Genomic DNA, 21,752 nt, shown 5'->3' on the forward strand with positions numbered 1-21,752 from the left:
TACTTATTTATTATGGGATGGGGTTGGGGGTTGGTGTGTTCATGCCACCACATGTATGAGGAGGTCAGAGGACAAGTTGCAGGAGCTTGTTCTCTCCTTCCGCCGAGGGTCAAACTGAGGACATCAGTCCAGAAGCACCTTCACCCACTGAGCCGTTTTGCTAGCCCAAGACCTTGTCTTTGCTGCTTGATACACAGAGGGCTGGTACCCTGGAAATGCAGTGCTTGATGAGGCATGTCTGTCTGTGGACTGAGCTCTCGCTGGTCTTCAACTGCTTCAGAAATGGAGTCAGGGTGACAAGACATTCCATCAGCAGCTGGCACGTCTCCCTCCTAGCCTTACCTGTGACCCTGACTCCCTCCTGGAAGCAGAGCCAGCCCCAGGCTTCGTTCTTGACCACTCAGCTCAGATCCTTCATCTCTGGTGCACTTGGCCTGAGCATGGGTCCTGGCTCTCACTTTAACCTCAACCACCCTTTAAACTCTATCACAAGGAGCAGCTGGCTGGGGCAAGTCCAGGCTGGGAGTGGAGCTCTCCTGACTCTGGTTGTCCTCTTCCCACAAGTGTTATTGTAGGCAGGGCTGCAGGAAGATCCTGTCACCCACTCCTGACCTCTTTAGGTCCCAGCAGAGCCACTGTGGGGTCTGCCCTACAGGTCATGATGGTTGTCCCAAGCAGTTACCCTCCCTGGAGTGCTCTCTTCAACCGCTTGTGCCCAGCCCCACCAAAGCCTTCCTCACCAGGTCTGTCCCTTGAGTATACTGAGACCCTCAAAGATTAACCCCTTTTTCTTTATCTGTGAGCCCAAGACAGACCCAGCATGCACAAAGAACTGGGGTACAGAGATGGACTCTGTCTTAATAATCTGGAGACAGGAATAGTAAGAAAAAATATAGTCTCCCCTCTTTTCCTCTCTCCTGTGTGTGGTTGAGGATTGAACCCGAGGTAGCGGCTCTGCAATTGGATAGCAAAGTGGATGGAGCAGGAGTGTGCCCCTAATGAACGAAGAGGAGATGGCGAGCAAACTGGTGTCAAACAGCAGGTGTGAAGAGCTCAGGCAGAGGCATACCCGAAGCTCAATAAAGCTCTTGCTGTCTGACAGAGAAAAGAAGTCAGACCAGGGTGGTGAAAGCCTGTAATCCCAGCACTCGTGATTACACTCGAGCTAAATATCAACACCGTTTGTTGCTGCTCACTCCCCGAGACAGACAGGTAGACATCACCACAGGTCTCACAGACGCTAAAAAGGAGGGGGGTGTTATAAGCTACTTTATGCCAGCACATTCAGTAATTTAGATGAACTGTACGGTTGGTTTTGTTTAGTGATGGAGAAGTAGGATTGCTGGGGAGAGGGGTTGTGCAGTAATTTAGATGAGCTGTACGGTTGGTTTTGTTTAGTGATGGAGAAGTAGGATTGCTGGGGAGAGGGGTTGTGCAGTAATTTAGATGAGCTGTATGGTTGGTTTTGTTTAGTGATGGAGAAGTAGGACTGCTGGGGAGAGGGGTTGTGCAGTAATTTAGATGAGCTGTACGGTTGGTTTTGTTTAGTGATGGAGAAGTAGGACTGCTGGGGAGAGGGGTTGTGCAGTAAATTGCTTGTTGCACAACCATGGACACCTTAGTTGGATCCCCAGCACCTGTGTAAAAAGCCAGACCTGGGCCAGCAGAAGGGCTCCATAGATAAAGTGAGTTGCCACCAAGCCTGATGATGTGAATTCAGTTCCTGGGACCCATGTGATGAAAGGAAAAAAGAGATTCCCAAAAGGTTTCTTCCACACACGCATGCACCCAATAATACATAAATGTAGTTAGTGCTGATAAATAAAACTGAAAAGCCGGGCGTGCTCTTGTGTGTCTAGAATCTCAGTGCTGAGGAAGAACTGGCAAGTTGGCTACTTGGACTCACTGGCTAGCTAGCCTAGCATATTTGGCACCAAGTCCCAGGCTGCTGAGAGACGTGTTTCATTAAAATAAGATAGAGGCTGCCAAAGTGACTCAGCAGTTAAGAGCACTTACTCTTCTTCTAGAGGGTCCCGGTTTGATCCCTAGCTACCATGTGGTAGCTCACAGCCATCTGCAACTCCATTTCCTGGGGATCTGAAGTCTTCTTCTGACTTGTGCAGGGTTATAGTATACCTACACACACCGGAGCACACATTTACACATTAAATAAATCAATACTAAAACAAAACAAAAACGCAAGGTGGATGACCCCTGAGCAATGATACCCAAGGGTTACTTCTAGCTTCCATATGCCTACACAAATTCATGTGCACTCATACACATATGCAAATATACACACAAAAAACATTAAAAAAATCAAACCATTCTAACAGTCTAATTCAAAAATATACTAATTTGACATATGATAATAAATAATGGTAGAAAAATTTAAAAAATTCTCGTAATAAGTTGTTCTAAAACCAGAAATATTTGAATAGAAATACTAGGGTATTCATAACCTAGGGTAGACATCAGTGGTGTTCCCGACACCATTGGCCCTTGTGACAATGGCATGAACAGGACAAAGTGTACATACTGTGTGCTCAGAACTCAGGCCATGGTGAAGTCCCTCCACGCAGCACACGTGAGCACTGCCAGAGACCCTGTGAATTCATGGTGTGTTTAATTACTTCTCAGTTATTGTCTGTTTTGCTAAATTTGTCATGATTTCCACGTTCAGTTTTGTGACCCCATATGGATTCTAAAGGAGAGAGTTGTTTGGCTGGTGAGGGTGGAAGGGAATGACTGAGACTTGGCTGTAAGGACCTGAGAGGGAACAAGAGTGGAGAATAGGAGGGCCGAAGAGATGACTCGCTGGTTAAGAGCACTTGCTGCTCTTCCAGAAGCTCAGGGCCTGATTGCCAGGACCCACATGGCTGCTTACAACTGTCTGAACTCCAGTTCTAGGGATTCAGTGCCCTCTTTTGCTCCTGTGGGCATCGGGCACATATGCGTTATACAGACACGCATGTGAACAACTCTTACACATGTGGGGTGGGGCTGGCTAGAAAGATGCCTCAGCAGTTAAGAGCACTCACTCATGCAGAGACCCGGGTTTATTTCCTGGATCCCACATGGCTGTTCACAACCATCCATAATTCCAGTTCTAGGGGGCGTGACTCCCTCTTCCGACCTCTGTGGTGCTAGGCACACATGTGTGCACAGACATACATGCAAGCAAAAACTCATAAATTTAAAGGAAAAAAAAACAATGGAAGATGGGGCTTGGGAAGGAGGGGAAAGGCAGACAAAATTGGGACGAGTATGGGGCTGAGGGTTAGGACACTGAGCTCGGTTTAGGGAGTCTCATAGTATGTCTGGATGTGAGACCCCCTAGGCCTCCTGTCTTGCTGGGTGTCCACTGGTGCTTTGGGCTGACTGTGGCTGGCTGTGGCTGGATCTGTGCACGTGGCTGTGCCGGTCTGAACTATGTGGGGAGACAGGAAAGGTGGCTGAGGTCAGAGTCATTTTCAGGAACTCAGCACTGCTCTTGACAGGCTGTGCCTCTTGTCTTGGCAGGAACGTTGGACCAGGCCTGGAGGGCCATGATCCAGATTTTTTACCATCATGGACCGGTTCTGTGACCTTGGACATCTCTTCTCATTTTTCTTTTCTCTGAAGACCATTTCTGAATTATCTGTCATTGTCCCCATCTCCCCCATCCCCACCGTGTTGAACTGAGAACATAAGATGGGCACTCCTGTGTCACCACCAGTTCTGAGCTCATCTGACACTAGGGGGTTTTAAAATGTCACTTGGGTATGTGGCTGTTTTCTCTCTTGTTAATGAGTAACTTGGCCCTTGCCAAGCACTTGAGTGTTTCTGGGGCTCTTGGAGGTGGCAGCGGCAGCTGGCTCTGGCTGAGTTTAACCTTGCCCTTGGTTAGGAAGGGGCGCGGTGTGGGCAAAGCACTCCTCCCAGAGATGGGGGGGGGGTCCTTCCTACACAGATCGTACCTTCTTCTGTCAGCTGCATGGAACCCTTCCAGAAAGAAGCTGTGGAGGGGGGCGGGGTAGACTGAGCTCTCTGCTCTACCACCTCCATCCCAGGGAGCAGTTTACCAGCACCTTCCCTGGTGGAAGCAAGCATTTCTGGGATTTGCGTTGGTAGGGAGCTCTTTATTAGAATATCTGCACACCTCTGGTCCTAGCACGCAGATCACTGAAGCAGGTGGATCTTGATGAGTCTGAGGTCAGCCTGGTCTACATAGCGAGTTCCAGGACAGCCAAGGCTACATAGTGAGACCTTGTCTCAAAAACAAAAAAAAAAAGAATATCTACACCTCTTTTAGCTTTGTGGGCAAGCCTTTAGTTAGCTCAGTTTCTTGAGCCGCATCCTATCCTGTGATCCATTCAGGGAATGCTAACTTGTTTCTCAAGCCTGAACCTCTGTCTAGACCACACACTACCTTTGCTTAAGGTATCTCTGGGGGTGCCTTTCCCATCCCATCTCTCTGTCCTAGGAAACCCAGATTCTCCCATTCTTAACCCCCCAAAATCATGTCTAATTTCATTCCTACTGTTTCATCCCCATGAGACCTAGATGCTTGGGTTGAGGACAGAAGGTATCTTGATATGTTCTATTATGGAAGGCTTTCAATGAGCTAGGCCCCATATGGCCAAGGAATGGCAGTGTCTGTCATTGCCCTGGATCTCCAGGGTGAGCACTGGTAGACAATAACATGAAGCAGATGTCACCCCATAGGGAGACAGTGGTCGGTGGTGTACAGGATTTTCTAGGAGAGGAATTGTAGGCAGCTACTTAAATCTAATGTCAGCTCCAGCATATTCTTAGCCATAACAGGTTGCAAGTAGAAGCTTCCAGGATCCTTCTCAGAACACCACTCCAGCAGAGTTCATTACCAGTAACAAAGTGAATTTGACATCTAGATGGCTAGTCTTGGTGTGCAAGGGGCTTCCTCCTGGGCCTTGGTTCAAGCCTTGGGCCTGTGGCATGACTCCAAACATTTGATTCTGTCCATGTGTACATACACCTGTGGTCAGTTCATCCACAGGGCAGCTAGTCTAACCACAGTGATGCTAGGAAGTAGGGGACCCAGGACACTTCTTCTGTGGTAGGCAGAGGCGGCCCTGGTGGTGCCCTTAAGTCGTGATCCTCAAGGCACTTGGAGATAACCTGTCATACATAAATGGGGGAGCAGGCAGATTTGTGGGCCAATAAGATGGCTCAGTGGGTCAAGGTGCTTGCCACCAAGCCTGGCAACCCCAGTTCAGTCCCTGGAGCCCACATGGTAGAGGAAGAGAACCAATTCCTGAAAATTGTTCTAACCTCTTCAGACTCTTAGAAGTTGTCCTCTTCCAGCACTCGGGAGGCAGAGGCAGGTGGATCTCTGTGAGTTCGAGGCCAGCCTGGACTACAGAGCAAGTTCCAGGACAGCCTTCAAAACAATACAGAGAAACCCTGTCTCGAAAAACCAAAAAAAGAAGAAGAAGTTGTCCTCTGACCTCCATGTGCTCTATGGCATGTATGCGTAACACACACACACACACACACACACGCACGCACGCACGCACGCAAGCACGTACGCACGTAGAAGAGAGCTTTTCCACAGACTGGTTAAATGATCTCTTTTTGCCCCATCTCCTTTAGTACATCACAGACCTGGGCAGTGAGTTTTGTTCCAAGCCTGGTCCAAGTTAGGTCGCTTGTGAAGGGATCCAAATGGGTCTTTCTTGAGAGGTCTCTGGGCTAGAAAGAATGCCAAGAGACCTGCGTTCTCATCCTGCTCTAGTTGTTGGTGACAGCCTCTCCCCCATCTCCCTCCAGCCCAACACATGCTTTTGTCCATATCCATGAAGGTGGCTAGTGGCCTTTCTTGCCACCTAAGACTTCCAGATCTTCCTGCTTGTCGTCAAGAACAACCTTGTGTCAAGCCTGGGCTGGGATCATGGAAAGATTTTTATTGTTGGTTTTAATTTTGAGGCAAGGTCTCTCTGTAGCCCTGACTGTCCTAGACCTCCTATGTAGACCAGGCTGGCCTTGAACTCACAGAGATCCGCCTGCCTCTGGCTCCCAAGTGCTGGGAGGGTTGTGGAGTTTTAAGTTCTGCCCAGGAAGGGACAGGGAAGAGCAAGGCTCCTGCACTGCACCCTCAGTTACTTGGCCCTGACGGTCCTGTCCTCACCAGTTCCCCAGGTGACCTGGACCACAGTAGGAGTGCTCACTAAGTAGTCTTCTTTCTTTCTTTACAGGACAGGGAAGAGGGGGAGCCACAGACCAAGCAGCTCAGAGAAGAGGAAGAGGAAGATGGGAAGCACAGGTAGTGTCTATGTGGGCTCTGGCCATGCCACACTGCCCTGCAGCTGCCCTGCCTTCCCAGCGTTTCCCCAGTGCTGCATCCAGGCCTGGACGTGCTCACGTGGCTGCCTTGTTCAGACCTGAGGAGAAGAACTCACTAGTTAGGACTGTCCCTGTATATCCTATATATGTCCCTCTATGAGATTTCCTCTTTACTGTCTAGTTCAGTGGTTCTCAACCTTCCTAATGCTGCAACCCTTTAATACAGTTCCTCATGTTGTGGGGACCCCCAACCATAAAGTTATGTCTGTTGTTACTTCATAACTATGATTTTGCTACTGTTACGAATCATGATACAAGTATCTGTGCTTGCTGATGATCTTAGGTGACCCCCATAAAGAGTCATTCAACCCCAAAGGGGCCGCGACCCACGGGTTGAGAAATACTGGTCTAGCTCTTAGCTTGTATTATATTCTAACCATATATTACATCTTTTAGTGTTGTCATGGACCCTTTGTGTGTTCTACTTCCTTACCTGTGTGAAGCTCTGTCTGAGCCACGTGATCTGGTATCTACTCATACCTGTCTTCTCAGCCTGGAGTCATCCTTGTTTGTTTCTTTCTTTGTTGACACAGGGATTCCTGTAGTCCAGGCTGGCTTCAACTATGTAGCCAAGGCAGGTCCTGAACTCCTGATTCTTCTGCTTTCACCTCCAGGTGCTATGTGCACCACCATTCCCAGCTTGGAATCCCTTTTGACACTCAGCTTACATGTGGAGCTTGGCTCAGAGGCCATTTCTTCCTTCTGTTTTTGCGCGCGCGCGCACACACACACACGCACGCACGCACACACTCACACACACACTCACACACACACTCACACACACGCTCACACACACCACACTCACACACACTCACACACACACACACGCACGCACACGCACACGCACACACACACACACACGCACACACACACACACACACCCGTATAGTGAGAACATTCATCTTGCTTTGTGAAATACTGTTGTCTGTCTGAGTTGGTTTAAGTTGGCTGTACTCAACACTTGGGAGGGGCTCGGCTAGCCGTTTCTCAGGGTGGCAGGCATGAGGTCTTCCCTCATAACTTGGAAGTGCCTTCCACAGAGTTCTCCGTGTTGTTTTGTTTCAAAAAGATGCTGAGAAATCTGTGGGCCAACACATAGAGCAAGGGAGAGCTGTGCAGCTGATGTCATGACAGCACAGACTAACATCCCACGAGTCACACTCACCTGTCCTGCTCAGGCCTCAGCTGGGATGTGGCTGCAGGTAGACTTGGTGTCTTTAGAGACAGACGTCTTTAATCTCCTCTGCCCTGGACAGCTTCCCTCATGCACAGGTACTGCTGCTTGGAGGGCAGGCCTTGGTGTAGAAGGTAGGACAGCCCTGTGGGGGAGGCAGAGCTCCCCAGAGGAAGCTGGGCTGTCGTACTGGAGCAGGCCTTCCTTTCTCAGCATCACCGGGGTAAGGGTAAAGGAATTCTCAAAGAGCAGGCCCTCACCTCTGTCTTCTTCATCTCCAGCAGCAGCCAGGAAACCCTTATATTTTGCCCTTCAAAGTTCTTGCCATCTCTCTTGGGTTCAGAACGTGGCAACAACTCTCTGTTCTAAGAGGCCTTGTGCTGGTAGAGTCAGCTCTGTACTGAGCTATGTGGTTTTGGGAGCCCCTAGCACCCCGGGGTCTCTTTGCCATGTGCCCCCAGACTTGTATGATTTGGGGGTGGGTGCCTACATGGTCTCCCTTGTACTTAGAAGCCAGAAGGTTTTCTGGCTTGTTCATGGGTTCTCAGTTGCCAGCTGGAGCCTTGAGTCTCTTCTGGGCCGTTTGTGATGCACTAGATGGTCTCTTTTCATCTTCTTCCCTGCTGAGAAAGAAGGGTTACTGGTGAATGGTGGGCATGTCAGTTAGCAAGAGACTGAGCTGTTAGAGCACGGGAGACGGCGCTGCTGCAAAGAAGGGGCAAGTTCAGGATTGAGAGCCAGCTTTAGAAGTGATACATGCATGCTACCCAGTCCGTACCAACTTCACAGCGAATCTGCTCTGTGCTGTGTGGGTGCCACTCCTGGGAGGCAGCGCTAGGTGGTGGCAGTCTCTAAAGGGACACAGGTTGTTTACAAGAGGAAGGGTTGATAAGCTGCTAGGTACCGTGAAAACAGTGAACACGGAGGGAGAGACAGTTGCAGATTAACACTGATGAAGAGGCAAAGAAACTGGGGCCGAGATGGCTTTAACCGTCTGTAATGTGTGGTTTTATTTTAAAGGGAAAGGGCAAACCCATCCCACAATACAGCAAAATGTGACTTAAGTTCTGCTTTTCTCTCGACTCTGCTCTCTGGAAGCCATGAGTACCATGCAAGCTTGTCTGGCTTGGGAATGGGGGGCAGTTAGCAAGGAATTGTACTTGCCTTTGCGGCTCTCAGAGAAAAGCAGGCTCTTGTGACGAATGCCTTCAGAGCACAGGGCTTGGTCCAGGAAGGCAAGCCTGAGTCTCAGCCAGAGTACCAGGAGCCAGACCCTTGGACTGGACCCTAGACTACAGTGTTCCAGGCCTGAGCTCTCCAGGAAGGGCAGAATGAAGCAGAGGGCAGGTACCCAAGACAGAAAGGGATTCCTGCCAGATGCCTATGGATTCCAGCAGACCCAGATAGCCATAGTCCCCTTGGGAAGAAAGAGTGACCCTCAGCTTCACTGGAGGGATAACCTCTGAGGCTGGTCACCAGTGAGCACAGTTGGCTTCTTGGGGCCCTTGGAGGTGAGAACAACAGTCTGCTTCTGTTTAGGTAGGTCAGAGGGCAAGCCTGGGGGACAGCAACCCTGAGTGACCTGAGGGAGCAGTGTCTGCTTAGCATTCTTCAGCTGAGGGGCAGGACAAAGCTTTGTGGAGACTATGCCTCGAGTTAGGCATGGAATTCCCAGGGCAGAATTTAGGTAGTTGGGCCCAGAGCCCTGAACCTGCAGGGTAAAAGGGTGGGTGATGTAACCCCTGGCTCTTCAACTCCTAGAACCTTTTACTCATGCCCCAGGTTTGCACAGTCAGTCGCAGTCCACCCAGGAATGAAACTGAGGGACTTAACAGAATCCAGAGATGGGCAAGACTGAGCTGTGCCTGGCGCCTCGTGGCCCAGACTCTTGTGGTGAGGAAAAGGCCGTCTCCTTCTCCCCTTTCTTCCTCACTTCTCTTTTGCCCTCACCTGGGACTCCTCCTCAGCCATTCCATCACACACTGCCACCCAGCTCTGAACTCTAACCCCCAGATGACCCCAGGGACCTGCTGTCCATACGCACCTGTGTGCTGGCGGAGAGCAAGATCCACCTGCCCAGTGCCCTGCAGAGAGCGAGATCCACCTGCCCAGTGCCCTGCAGAGAGCGGGATCCACCTGCCCAGTGCCCTGCAGAGAGCGGGATCCACTTGCCCAGTGCCCTGCAGGTCACTTGGCACTGCTTGCAGAGGTCTGGTTGCCTTGACACTGCACAGACACTTGACCAGTGGCCATTCAGTTGATTTCTAGGTCATCATGCATTTAAAAAAGTTCCAGCAATGGACCCTGAAAGAGTAGGACCCAAGCAGGTAGAGTGGCCTGGGGCTTGAAAGTTGCATCCAGATTAGGGGTCAGGACCTGCAAAAGGGTGAGTCATAATGCCTCACTAAGCTTCAGTATCTTCGTCTAAACAATCGGGAATGGAAGAAAACTTGCTTGCCTGATGGGGAACTAATGTAGCACCCAGCCAGCTGGGGCTCTGAGACCAGGAAGACACTTGGAGGCCCTCCCTGCCAACAGGGCTGCCGACAAACACGGCTTGAACCCGCCTAGGTAACTCTTAGAGAACACGTGCTAACGTTACAGTAGGACAGTAGCTGGGGAAGCAAGGTGGATGCATGGGAGCAGAAATGAGCATGTGTGACCTAGAGGAAGGAGTAGGAGACGGCAGAACCTTACTCACTTGGTATTAGATAGTCCTGGAAGGAAGCTGCGTGGCCTCATTTCACAGACTCAGCTGCCCAACCAGAAACATTGCAAGGCCTGAGGTATGCAGCTGAGGAGCACTGGGGAGGGCACCCTAGGGCCCCTGTCCCGCCTCCCCAGCCAGTCTGCTTCTCATGGCTTGTCCAGGGTGGACTCCTAGCTCAGGTGGCTGCCCAGTCACCCCATAAGACTTTTCCAGGATTGCTTTGGTTGTTCTAGTCCTTTCTTTCCTTATAGATTTAACAGTCAAGCTGGATGCAAGGTGGCCCACACCTTGCATCCTAGCACTTGCAAGGTTGAGGCAGGAGGATTTTGTGAGTTTGAGACCACCCTGAGCTACAGTATGAGACTGTCTCCAAACTCTCTCTGCTCCGGCCCCCTTTAACAACCGGCTTGTAGCTGGGCAGTGGTGGCACATGCTTTTAATCCCAGTACTTGGGAGGCAGAGACAGGCAGATCTCTGTGAGTTCCAGGCCAGCCTGATCTACAGAGTTCCAGGACAGACTCTAAAGTTACAGAGAATCCCTGTTCCAAAGAGGAAAAATAAAAACAAACAAGCAAAAGCCAACCTGCCTATTAATGTCTACTAAGGAAAAAAAAACTTGCCGGCATTCATATTAGAATTTCATTGAATCTGTAGATCAGAAATTCTTTTTATTTGTTTCCTAGGATAAATCTTGTCCCGTCCCCCTGCAAACAAACCTCTAGCTGGAAGGAGTGAGCCTCGGGCCAAGTTTCAGGGGACAGGACACCTCTGGCCCCCAGAGTTCACTGTGCTTTCTCTCCTGACCCAGCCAGCCTTCTTGTGGCTGGTGCTACTAGGACATCAGAGATTCACCCTGGAGCAGTCCTCTCCAGGGCCCCTGCTTACTGTGGAGGTTGTGATTCACCCTGGAGCAGTCCTCTCCAGGGCCCCTGCTTACTGTGGAGGTTGTGATGGAAAACTAGCCTGAGAAAAGGGGGTGCTCTTGCCATCTGTCTTTGCTTCCTGAAGGCAGCCCCCCATATGTGCCTAGAGGCCCCACCTTGTAGAGGACCTATTGCAGTGGCTCTTAACCTGTGGGTCATGAACCCATGGGGGCATGTCAAAGACCCTTTCACAGGGGGTCGCATATCAGATAACCTGCATATATTTCATAACAATTCATAGCAGTAGCAAATTTACAGTCATTAAGTAGCAGTGAAGTAATTTTGTGACTGGGGGTCACCACAACCAGAGGAACTGTATTAAAGGGTCACAGCATTAGGAAGGGTGAGAGCCACTGGTCTATGAAGTAGAATGCCGGGGAGGTGCAGCAAGCTTGTTTGACACAGGAGTGTACCGTGCTAAATGCCTAAACAAGTAGTTCCCAAACAGCTTCCCTGCAGCTTTGGATCCTGGTCTTTGTTGGATGTGGTGCTAGCGCTCAAATCCATGGCTCTGGCTCCCTTCTCACCAGAACTGCAGCCTGGAAACATAGCATGCAGTGCCCCATTCCCTGACTCTTCATTCTCAGGAGCAGTCTGCGAATTGGGAAGAACAAATAAAGTTTAAGAGCAGCCGTGAAGCTGACTCACCTGTGACCTGCAGTGGGCGGGCATGTCTCTATTGTGCAGGAAGAGTGTGGGAGCCTCACTGGGCCTTCCCTTTCTGTTTGGAAAGAAAAAAGTCGTATCTTATGTGTCATGATCTTTGGTGCTTTCAGAGCCCCTTTCTGAGATCTTCCGGCCTCTCTGGGCTGGGTGTGGTGTGCAGGTGGGGTAACCGCAGCCAGGCAGGTGAACTCACTTGGCTAAAATCTCCCAGCTGAAAGGCGGTAGAGCTGACTCTGGGCTCCACCCTACATCCTATCTGATGCCTAAGACGGGAACAGTGAGCTCATGCAACCTTCTGTGTCACCAGTGAGAAGATGAAGCCGTCCCTGCCCTCTGCCTAGCCCCCATGCTGGCATGGTCCTGCCCCGCCCTCTTGACCTTCAATGCTGCTCCACACAGGAAGGAATCCTGGCCTCTGTTCCACATCCTCTTGGCTCAGGTCAAGGGTGGGCTAAAGGATGCGGCAGCCCCGTAAGAAGCAGCAGCCCTGTAAGAGTCAACCAGGCGATTGCAGGCCAGGCAGCCTGGTGGGGTGAACACCACTTCCTCCCAGTGTTCTATGGGTTATGATTGGGCCTCCAGTGAGGAACTCTGGACTTGGCAGACTTTTCCCTGTATTCCTGTTGCCTGAATTCTTTCTGGGGAGACCTGATCAGACCAGATAGGGCAGCAGTGATGACAAATTCGCTATTCCATCCAGGTCCAGCTTGGTGAACCAGCCAATTTGTTGGACTTATTTATGTAAGAATGTGGGTGAGAGATTACTTACAGGAGCCTGAATGACCCCAAACAGCTGCATCACTGGCTAGGCCCACCCCAGCATGGTGGCGTGCCTGTAGCTGCACAGGTGAAGTTTCCTGTCTGCCTTCTGTGTACTGTAGCACTCTCAGGACTGTGTGCTTCTGGGAAGGGGGCTCAGGAGGGATTGTCTGGAATCTCAGGTGAGAAAGTAGTGACTCTCCTCACTCCTCAGTTAGTGAGGAGCCAGCAACAGGTGCCATCTTAAGGGCCTCTTGGGGATAATCATGACTTCTCTGACCAAGATAGTAGTGGCTGTTATGGGGGGGCAGTCTGGATTAATGGCAGTTTAGCAAGTCTCTCAATGAAAAAGGGCTGAGGATGTGGCTTAGTGAGCACTTACAGATCAACCATAGGTTTGACCCCAACACTGAGAGAGGAGGGAAGAGAAGGAAAGGACAGACTGACACGTTTGTACATATCCTGTTATTTTACAAAAATTTTTTTTTTGGTTTTTCGAGACAGGGTTTCTCTGTGGCTTTGGAGGCTGTCCTGGAACTAGCTTTTGTAGACCAGGCTGGTCTCGAACTCACAGAGATCCACCTGCCTCTGCCTCCCGAGTGCCACCACGCCCGGCTTTACAAATGTTTTCTATAGCATATTTTGACTGATAGAAATAAATTTCCTTTGACTCCTAATACTTATAAGTACTGATGTTTTTGTTAGCCCTTGATTTTGACATGTCTGGTATTTCAGAGAGAGGGACTGTGAATGTGGTGTATACATGCCTGTGTCTGGGGATCAACTCTGTGCTATCCTATTAGGTAAACAGACTCTCACTGAACTACGTCTCCAACCTGCCTTTCTTAAGATCTATTTTTATTTTATGTGTATGAGAATTTCACCTGTGTGTGTGTGTACGCACCACATGCATGCAGTGTTAAGGCCAGAAAAGGGCATCAGATTCTTTTAGAACTGGAGTTGCAGTAGTGGTGAGCTGCCATGTGGGTGCTGGGACTCAAACCTGGGTCCTCTGCAAGAGCAGCCAGTGTCCTCCTCAACCTCCTCAACCGTTGACCCAGCTCTCTCTCGCCTTCTTTCTGGTTCTTTAAGTGCCCTTAGCTGTGGGTTTTCAGTGGGATGGGTAGAGAATCCAGCCAGTCAGTGAGAATGAGGGCGGGGCTCTATATGGCAGTGCTCACTGGGCAGAGTGGCTGAACCAGTGACTAGCCTGGAATGACTGCTGGCTGTTTACAAACCATCCTTGGGTACAGTATCTGCACCTGTGATCCTAGCACTCAGGAGGCTAAGGCAGAAGGTTGGGAGATTTCAAGGCCTGTAATTTGGGAAGAAACCCCCCACCACCATCAAATCTAGAAGACAGCTGTAAGACTTTCTCCTTGGCCTAGGAGTGACACCACCACTGGACTCTTGTAAAGTTTCATTGGTTGTCAGGCAGCCACTTAAAAGTTCTGAAGGAAAACTTTAAGCACCAGCGACAGAAAACATCCCTTAGTTTTCTGTTTGCGTGTCCATATTCTGTCTCCTCCTGCATGTCTGTCACCTATTCTTTTTTTTTCTTTTCTTTTTTTTTTTTTTTTTTTTTTTTTTTGGTTTTTACAAGACAGGGTTTCTCTGTATTGTTTTGGAGGCTATCGGTCCAGCCCGGCCTCGAACTCACAGAGATCCGCCTGCCTCTGCCTCCCGAGTGCTGGGATTAAAGGCGTGCGCCACCACCGTCCAGCCCTGTCACCTATTCTTATGTTTTGGGGCCCTTTTCAAGCTGGCACTGTGATCACACCATCCTGATCTGGTCCCTTCTCTGGAAGGGTGCTTTTAGCACAGGTTTGGGGTTTGGGGTGGCAGTCTGCCTCCCAACTGCTACTTCTACTGCTTCCAGACACGTCTGTGTGGAGGATATTTTGTTCCACTTGCCACTGTATGTGTTTGAGCAGTAATCTCCCTTGAGTGGGATCATGGGTCAAGGGTTTGACACTTTGACAAGTCTTGAGAGAAGCCATTCAGTCAGCCTTTAGAGCACTGTCTATGATCATTGCCTCTGCACGTATTTCTGTGGTTCAGCAGAGTCTGGCAGCTGGCAGCAGCCATCAAGTCTTTGTTATTTATTCACATAGAGATGTGTGTGAGAGGGGCCTTGGAGCTCTGCTGTCTCTGTACTTTGGACACCTTAAGAATGAGAGCCTTGGGGCTGGAAAGATGGCTCAACTGGTCAGAGCACTTGTTGCTTTTCCAGGGGACTGGAATTCTGTCCCCAGCACTTAGGTCGAGTAACTCACAGTCCTCTGTAACTTCTGCTTCAGGCACCATCTTCTGGCTCTTGAAGACATCTTCACACATGTGTCGCGCGCGCGCGCGCGCGCGCTCGCGCACACACACACACACACACTCATACACACTCTCTCTCTGTCTCTGTCTCTCTCTCTCTCAATGTTTAATGAAAGCTTTCTGTAGTCAGAAATGCTGTGTTCTCTCTGGGCATTGCTGACCTCTGGAACTCTACAGGCTCATCCTAGTTTTGAACTTACCTGAAGTCTATTACTGTGAGCAGAAATATGTCCTGTTTCTTACTGGCCTCTAAGGGAACTGGATGATTGGGAGAGAGGTTGAGGCAGGGGTCAAGATGGCCAACCGAGGTGAACCGTGACCTTCTGAGCTTGCTATAAGGATTGGCTAACCCTACCTTGCCATCTCTCTACAAAGGTTTGTGGCAGTGGGTAAGAGTGAAATGTCCTCAGAACCTATAGCGAGAGAAAAGGGACTAATGCCCAAGGATAGGTAGAAAAGCATGGATGCTTGTTTGTCTATGGTAAGATTGAATCAGACACATACTCTCAAAGATTCCTTTCACTTCTGAGTTTACAGTCCACAGAGAACATTGACTTCCTCTAACTGCTTCAGTGGCACATAGGAAGATGTGAAAAAAACACCCAAGGAGTGATTTCCCCTGAATCTCCAGGCTAGCTCACACCCAGAGCCCCTGCAGCTGGCCTGGAGGAAGAACTTGCTGTGGTCATGGAGCCTGCCGAAACACCATTCAGGTCTTCCAGATTCGGGGGAGGAGACAGGGGAAATGGATGCAAATGCTGCTTGTTTTAGAAATGGACACAGTGGGGGTCAGCTTGGACATCGCCCTGTGGTTTGGCCATAAAGACGTGTAGACATTACTTAGAAGTAGGCTGTGGCCCAGCCACATCCCTACCCTGTATCTAGGGGACACAGTGGCTTCTTAGCTTCCTTCCTTCCTTGGTCATTAAGCACCTCAGGCACCCAGTGAGTTAGTTCCTTTCTCCACCTGAGGCAGCATAGGCTGAGTGCTGGAGCTTGCTGGGCAGAGCCTAAAGCCACATGCAGAGTAAGGTTGCCACTGTGAGGGGAGGGGAACTCAGGAGGAGGTGGTCAGTGTCACCTTGCGGGTAGGGACATTAGGGGAGGGCACTGTAGAGATCTAGGGGGTTAAGGGGACCTGAACCCTGTGAAGAAGTTTAGACTTAGGGAAAACCCTGGACCACAGAGAATGGAGACTCTGGGGTGTCCTTTGTGTCTGCCTCCTGTAGGGAAGTATCAAGCCTTAACGCGGGCACTGGCTGCCCAAGTAGGGGCTTGTGGGAAGCCAAGTGCATGTGGGGCAAAGGTCACTGTCCTAGAAGATTTGGGGCTCACTGGCCCTTTTCCATACACTTCAGACCTGTTGATCTCTGACTGTCTTTGGCCCCAGGAGCTCTGGTGCTGTCACTCCCTGCCACAGTCCTCTGTCCTGCAGCCAGCCTCGCCTCATCCCAGCTCCCTCCCCTTCCCATCCCTTTGCTGTGCTTACTTGGCTGCATGTTTCTAGTAGCCAGGTTGCTGATTGCTTCAGTAATATTAGAAATTACAGAGAAGTTTTTAAAAATCTCACTTAGATGTAGACACCGCCAACATGTGTTCTGTGCCGTTGCCATCACGTGTGTAGCGGGCACTTCTTTGCAGATATTACTTCCAGTGGTTACGTAGTGACCTCAGTACTACAGCTGGCTATCAGGGGATGTGTGGTGTGTGTTTCAGCATTTGAAAGATAGTAAAGGGACCCCAGGAAATGGCCCTCCCCACTCCTGGCCTCTAAGTTGGGAGTCTGCTTTTAGGGCTGGTGTCTTAGCCCTTTCCATGGGTAGACCTTCACTGGTAGGCACGCCCTCCCTGGCAGGCTGTTCCCACACTCCGTTGACCAGTGCACCACCACCCCTTACCTCGCTCTTCATGCTGTGAGTCTTGGCGTTCACTCCAAGTGTCTTCACTGTTGTTTTGACCATGTGACATTGTTCCATTGGTGCAGTGTGGGGGTCTGAGGAAGCCGTAAGAGGCTGTGTAAAGAGCCAGGGAAGCGGGCTGGAGAGGTGGCTCAGAGGTTAAGAACACTGGCTGTTCTTCCAGAAGTCCTGAGTTCAATTCCCAGCAACCACAAGGTGGCTCACAACCATCTGTAATGAGATCTGGACTCCTCTTCTGGCCTGCAAGCATATTTGCAGACAGAATTCTGTATACATAATAAATAAAGTCTTTGAAAATAAATAAAAAATAACAAGTTAAAAAAGAGCCAGTGAAGCTCGTGTTATTGACACGGACACAGCCATGGCAAGGACCACAGCCTCAGAGCCATAGGCGTGGCAAAGCCGTGTTCAGGTGAGGCTGGGAGGATGGCAAAGCTTTCCTCTGGTCCCCAGTGGAACTACGAGTGTAGGCAGCCGGACACAAACCAGCAGCTACAGCGTCCTCCTCCTGGGTGTTTACAGGCCAGACTGCTCACCTACAGTGCCCTTCTACCTCACTGGCTAATTCCTCTCCCTGGCCAGCCCGCCTTGTGTAATGGGCATGCTGAGGTTCCAGGTTGTGCAGTGAGAGCATGGTCTACCTCATCCCAGCCTTCTGGGTCTGTTCTTTCTTCATTCCCAGACACCTTAGTCAGGTCACACCCCAGTCATATGACAGCACAGAGCCAGGATTCATGTGACACGTCTCCTCCCCTAGAAGAGGGGATAGCTCCAGCAAGGGGCTCTAATGGGGCTCTGGCTTGTCTGTCACCTCCTGACAGAGGCTGGCTCTCCCTGGCTTGTCTGTCACCTCCTGACAGAGGCTGGCTCTCCCTGACTTGTTCTGCCACCTCCTGACAGAGGCTGGCTCTCCCTGACTTGTTCTGCCACCTCCTGACAGAGGCTGGCTCTCCCTGGCTTGTCTGTCACCTCCTGACAGAGGCTGGCTCTCCCTGGCTTGTCTGTCACCTCCTGACAGAGGCTGGCTCTCCCTGACTTGTTCTGCCACCTCCTGACAGAGGCTGGCTCTCCCTGGCTGCCTCCCACACCTTTACCTTCTGCTGCTTGAAAGCTGGGATTTGGGGATCACCCCACACTTCCTGTGAGCACTTGCCCTAGTATTGTCTCGAGCATGGGAAGGGCCCTACTGGGTCCCATCTTCTCCTTTCCCTAGTCAGCTTCACACCCGGTTCCCAGCAGAAAGGGCCACGGTGACCAGTAAGAGAAGCCCGGCTCCTGCTGGCCCCGTTTCCAGAGCTCACTAGTAACCGATAGCAAGCTGGTGGAGAGCAGACAAATGGGACAGCACACAGGAAGAAAAGAAGGAAGAGGCCCTGTGCTGAGCCTCAGCTACCAGAGAGTGTCCTGGTGACCCTGCTGTTCTGTGGACAGCACACAGACCATTTTCTGTCTGCTCTGTTAGCTAGCTGTGGGGAATACTGAGGGGCCTTGACAGGGCCTGCCTGTGTGTGCTGGGTGGCCTTTTACCCACTGCATACAAGGCTCTGTCGTGCTGTGGGTCTCCTTTGCTTCTGTCCTGACAGGTGGATCTCTCAGGGACAGAGCTGGAGCAATGCCCTGGAGATAAGACATCTGTTCTAGAGGACCCTGGGGTGGTCAGCTCAGACAACTTCAGCCTTTACACCACAGACCTCAGGAGAGATGGGCGACCTTGGACTACTGATGGTAGTCCATGTCTCGAAATCATCAAAACCGAGACTTGGGCCCAGGTCACACTGTTAAAGCCCAAGGTTCTAGATTCCCCTTCCCCAGCAGCTATTTCATTCTACAGAGGGGAGGGAGAGGCAGAGCCAGCATTTGGCTCCCCAGATCCCCAGAAGAATGGCTTCCCCGTGTGAGTACAGGCACTCAGCATTTCCTGGACCACTTAGAAGGTGGTGACTTGCCTTGCTAGTCTGGCTGGCACTTGAGCCCACCACACCCAGTCTTCAGAAGGAAGGCTGCTCAGCAGGAAAAGGGAAGGCCTGGGAGGCAGGCTGGGCTTGCGTCTGAGACCCTGGCATTTTACCTTTTGTCCCTTTCCATTCCCTTTTTCTGTTGCCTTGTTAATATAGTCTCCCTTCCCTTTCTTTGAGTGTCTTTCATAGGAAGGACAGCATGCATGCATTCTTAACAAGTGCTCTAAAAGGTACCGTGCAGGCCTCAGATACCATGTGTTACTCTTTCTGCCCTTTGGCCTGTCCTCTTGTGTTGTATTTTTCACTTGTTGTTTAAGATAGGATCTCACTTTGAAGCCCAGGCTAGCCTTGAACCCTCATTCCATCCTAAATCGTAGGATTATGGGTGAATACATACTTTACATTTTATTCTTGTTTCGCTTTGCTTCACTTTGGGGTGTGTTTGTTTTGTTAAGAAATGGGTCTTACTGTGTAGCTGAGGCTGTGTAGAATTCAGTTTTCCAACCTCAGACTTCTAGATGTTGAGGGACAGCCTCGCCTCCACGCCCACACTCCATTGCTGTCAGTTTCGGTTTCTTCATTGAAGAGTGGATGTCTTTAATTTGTTTCTGTTAGTAATTTGGCAATGGTTTCCCTGCACATACTTTTCTTTGAGGTTCATGGTTTTTCTTGTTCGTTTGTGACAGCATTTCACATATCCCAGCCTGGCTTCAGATTCACTACAGATTGTCTTGCCTCTACCTTCTGACCACTAGGGCTACAGGTTTGCACCACTATGCCTGGTTTGTGCATACTAGACACTGAATCCAGGGCTAGCCAAGTGCTCACCCAGCTGAGCTACAGCCCCAGCCCAGAGCTCACACTTTTCTGTAATCTGTGGTTTGATGATTGCTAGTGTGTGCTTATGCATCGCTTGAGTGCAGTGCCCGAGGGGGTCAGACGAGGGAGTCAGATCCCCTCGGACTGGAGTTACTGATGGTGTGAGCTACTGCGTTGTTACTGGAACCTGGACTTGAGGCTTCCACCAGAGCAACATGCCCTTCACCACTGAGCCGACTCTCCAGCCCAGCTCACTGAGTTCTGAATGAGTCTGTCTGAAACATTCAGTCATTGCAGGGCATGGTGGTACGTCCCGCCAGCACTTGAGAAGCTGAGGCAGGGTCTCCAGTTGAGAGGTAGCCTGCACTACAGAGCAAAACTCTTCAAGGCTCAGTCATTGTCTCCTTTAAGTCTGTTTCTGGTATTCTGTTTATAAATATCTAAGTCTTACCATATCAATGGTACCCTGTGATTAAAACTGTGTGTTGGGTGCTGGAGAGATGGGTCAGAGGTTAACAGTACTGTCTGCTCTCCAGAGGTCCTGAGTTCAATTCTCAGCAACCACATGGTGGCTCACAACTATCTGTAATGAGATCTGGTGCCCTCTTCTGGCCTGCAGGGATACATGGAGGCAAAATACTACATAATAAATAAATACATCTTTAAAAAATAAAATAAAACTGGGTGTGGTGTAACAGGCCTATTACCTTAGCACTTAGGAGGCGGAGGCAGGAGGATCAGGAGTTCAGGGGCAGGTGGGCTACAGGAGTCCCATTTTAAAAAGCGAAAGAAGCCTCAGGTAGTAAGGTGCTTGCCGCCAAGCCTGACGACCTGAGTTCAGTCCTGGGACCCATGTAGGAGAGAACTGGGTCCTACAAGTTGTTCTCTGACTCCTGTGACACACACACACACACACACACACACACACACACACACACACACACACACACACACACCCCAAATGTAAAACAAAAAAAACTAAAAACCAAAACCCAAGGAAATCGAAAAGAGAATGGAAAATTATTTCTCTCTCTCTCTCTCTCTCTCTCTCTCTCTCTCTCTCTCTCTCTCTCTCTCTCTCTCTCTCTCTCTCTCTCTGTGTGTGTGTGTGTGTGTGTGTGTGTTGGGAGATAGTCTTAATGTGTGTCTCAAGCTACCCTCAGATTTGCAATCCTCCTGCCTCAGCTTCTCAATAGTAGCTTGTACCACCACACCTGACTTTAAAGTTTATTTCTGGTAATTCTAGTATGTAGATCTCTTATGACTGTGTTTCTATTCCTCCTTGTTTTCAATGACCCATGGATGTTGTGCATGGAAATTCCGCAGCTCATCTGAAGTTTTGGGTTATTTCTTCCCCTCCAGAGAGAACTCAAGGGTCCCTCTCACCAACAGCAGGCCTAGCCGGTCCCTGCCGGTCCCTGCTGGAGACTTGTCTCTAGTTGTATCGCACCCCCTGCTGCGGGGGGGCCTCCTGCCCTGGTGCTGTGTGGGTTACTTGTGGCTGTTGCAGAGTCAGCCATTCTTGGGATGGGGTCGCAATGAAAAGCCTTTGCCAGGGTCTGCTCCTCCTTGACCCCACTGCATTTCCCTCTCCAACCTGGCATCGCAGGAAGCTCATCTTTGCAGACATCTTAGCGAGACCGATGTTCAGGGGAAGGAGGGGCCGTGGCGGGTCCTTGTGGCCGCAGTGCTCTCCGCTTGCAGCCCCCACAGTCCTGTCACCTTGGTGCTTCTCCAAGGCCAGTCAGGGTGTGTAAACTGTGTGGGGAGGGGATCGAATCCTGAACCCAGCACTCCCCAGTGGTCCTTTCCTGAGACACCTGCCCTGGGGCAGTGGCAGGGACAGCTGTTCAGGGTTTATAAAGGGAGACTCTTCCTTTGAACCTAGCCTGATACGGAGCCAGGCACAGCATAACCTCCATCTTCACTGGCGTGGAGACCGGGGCCTCACAGCACGGGCCTCGATGTCCCTGACTGCTCACGAGTGCGCATGCCCACACACGCAGGGCTTCCTCCACAAGCAGAGCTGGGAAGTGGGCACAGGACTGCAGCTCCCTTACTTCTCTGTCTTTGCCCTTGCTGTACTAGGCCCCAGTCATGCCGGTGACCCCCCGAAGACCGGGGCCGCAGATGGGG

General features: G+C 50.6%; 1 protein-coding gene across 1 annotated transcript in view; it reads left to right on the plus strand.

Annotated features, from left to right (window-relative positions):
- Ccdc12 (coiled-coil domain containing 12) overlaps positions 1-21,752 on the plus strand; it is a 52,310-nt gene that overhangs the window by 25,908 nt on the left and 4,650 nt on the right. The window contains exon 2 of the mRNA XM_005074991.4: positions 6,216-6,283. Coding sequence (XP_005075048.1) covers positions 6,216-6,283 — 68 coding nt within the window. The remainder of the gene's footprint in view (positions 1-6,215; positions 6,284-21,752) is intronic.

The sequence above is a fragment of the Mesocricetus auratus genome, unplaced genomic scaffold (assembly GCF_017639785.1).
Source record: "Mesocricetus auratus isolate SY011 unplaced genomic scaffold, BCM_Maur_2.0 Super-Scaffold_100691, whole genome shotgun sequence".
In the NCBI taxonomy this organism is placed as follows: Eukaryota; Metazoa; Chordata; class Mammalia; order Rodentia; family Cricetidae; genus Mesocricetus; species Mesocricetus auratus.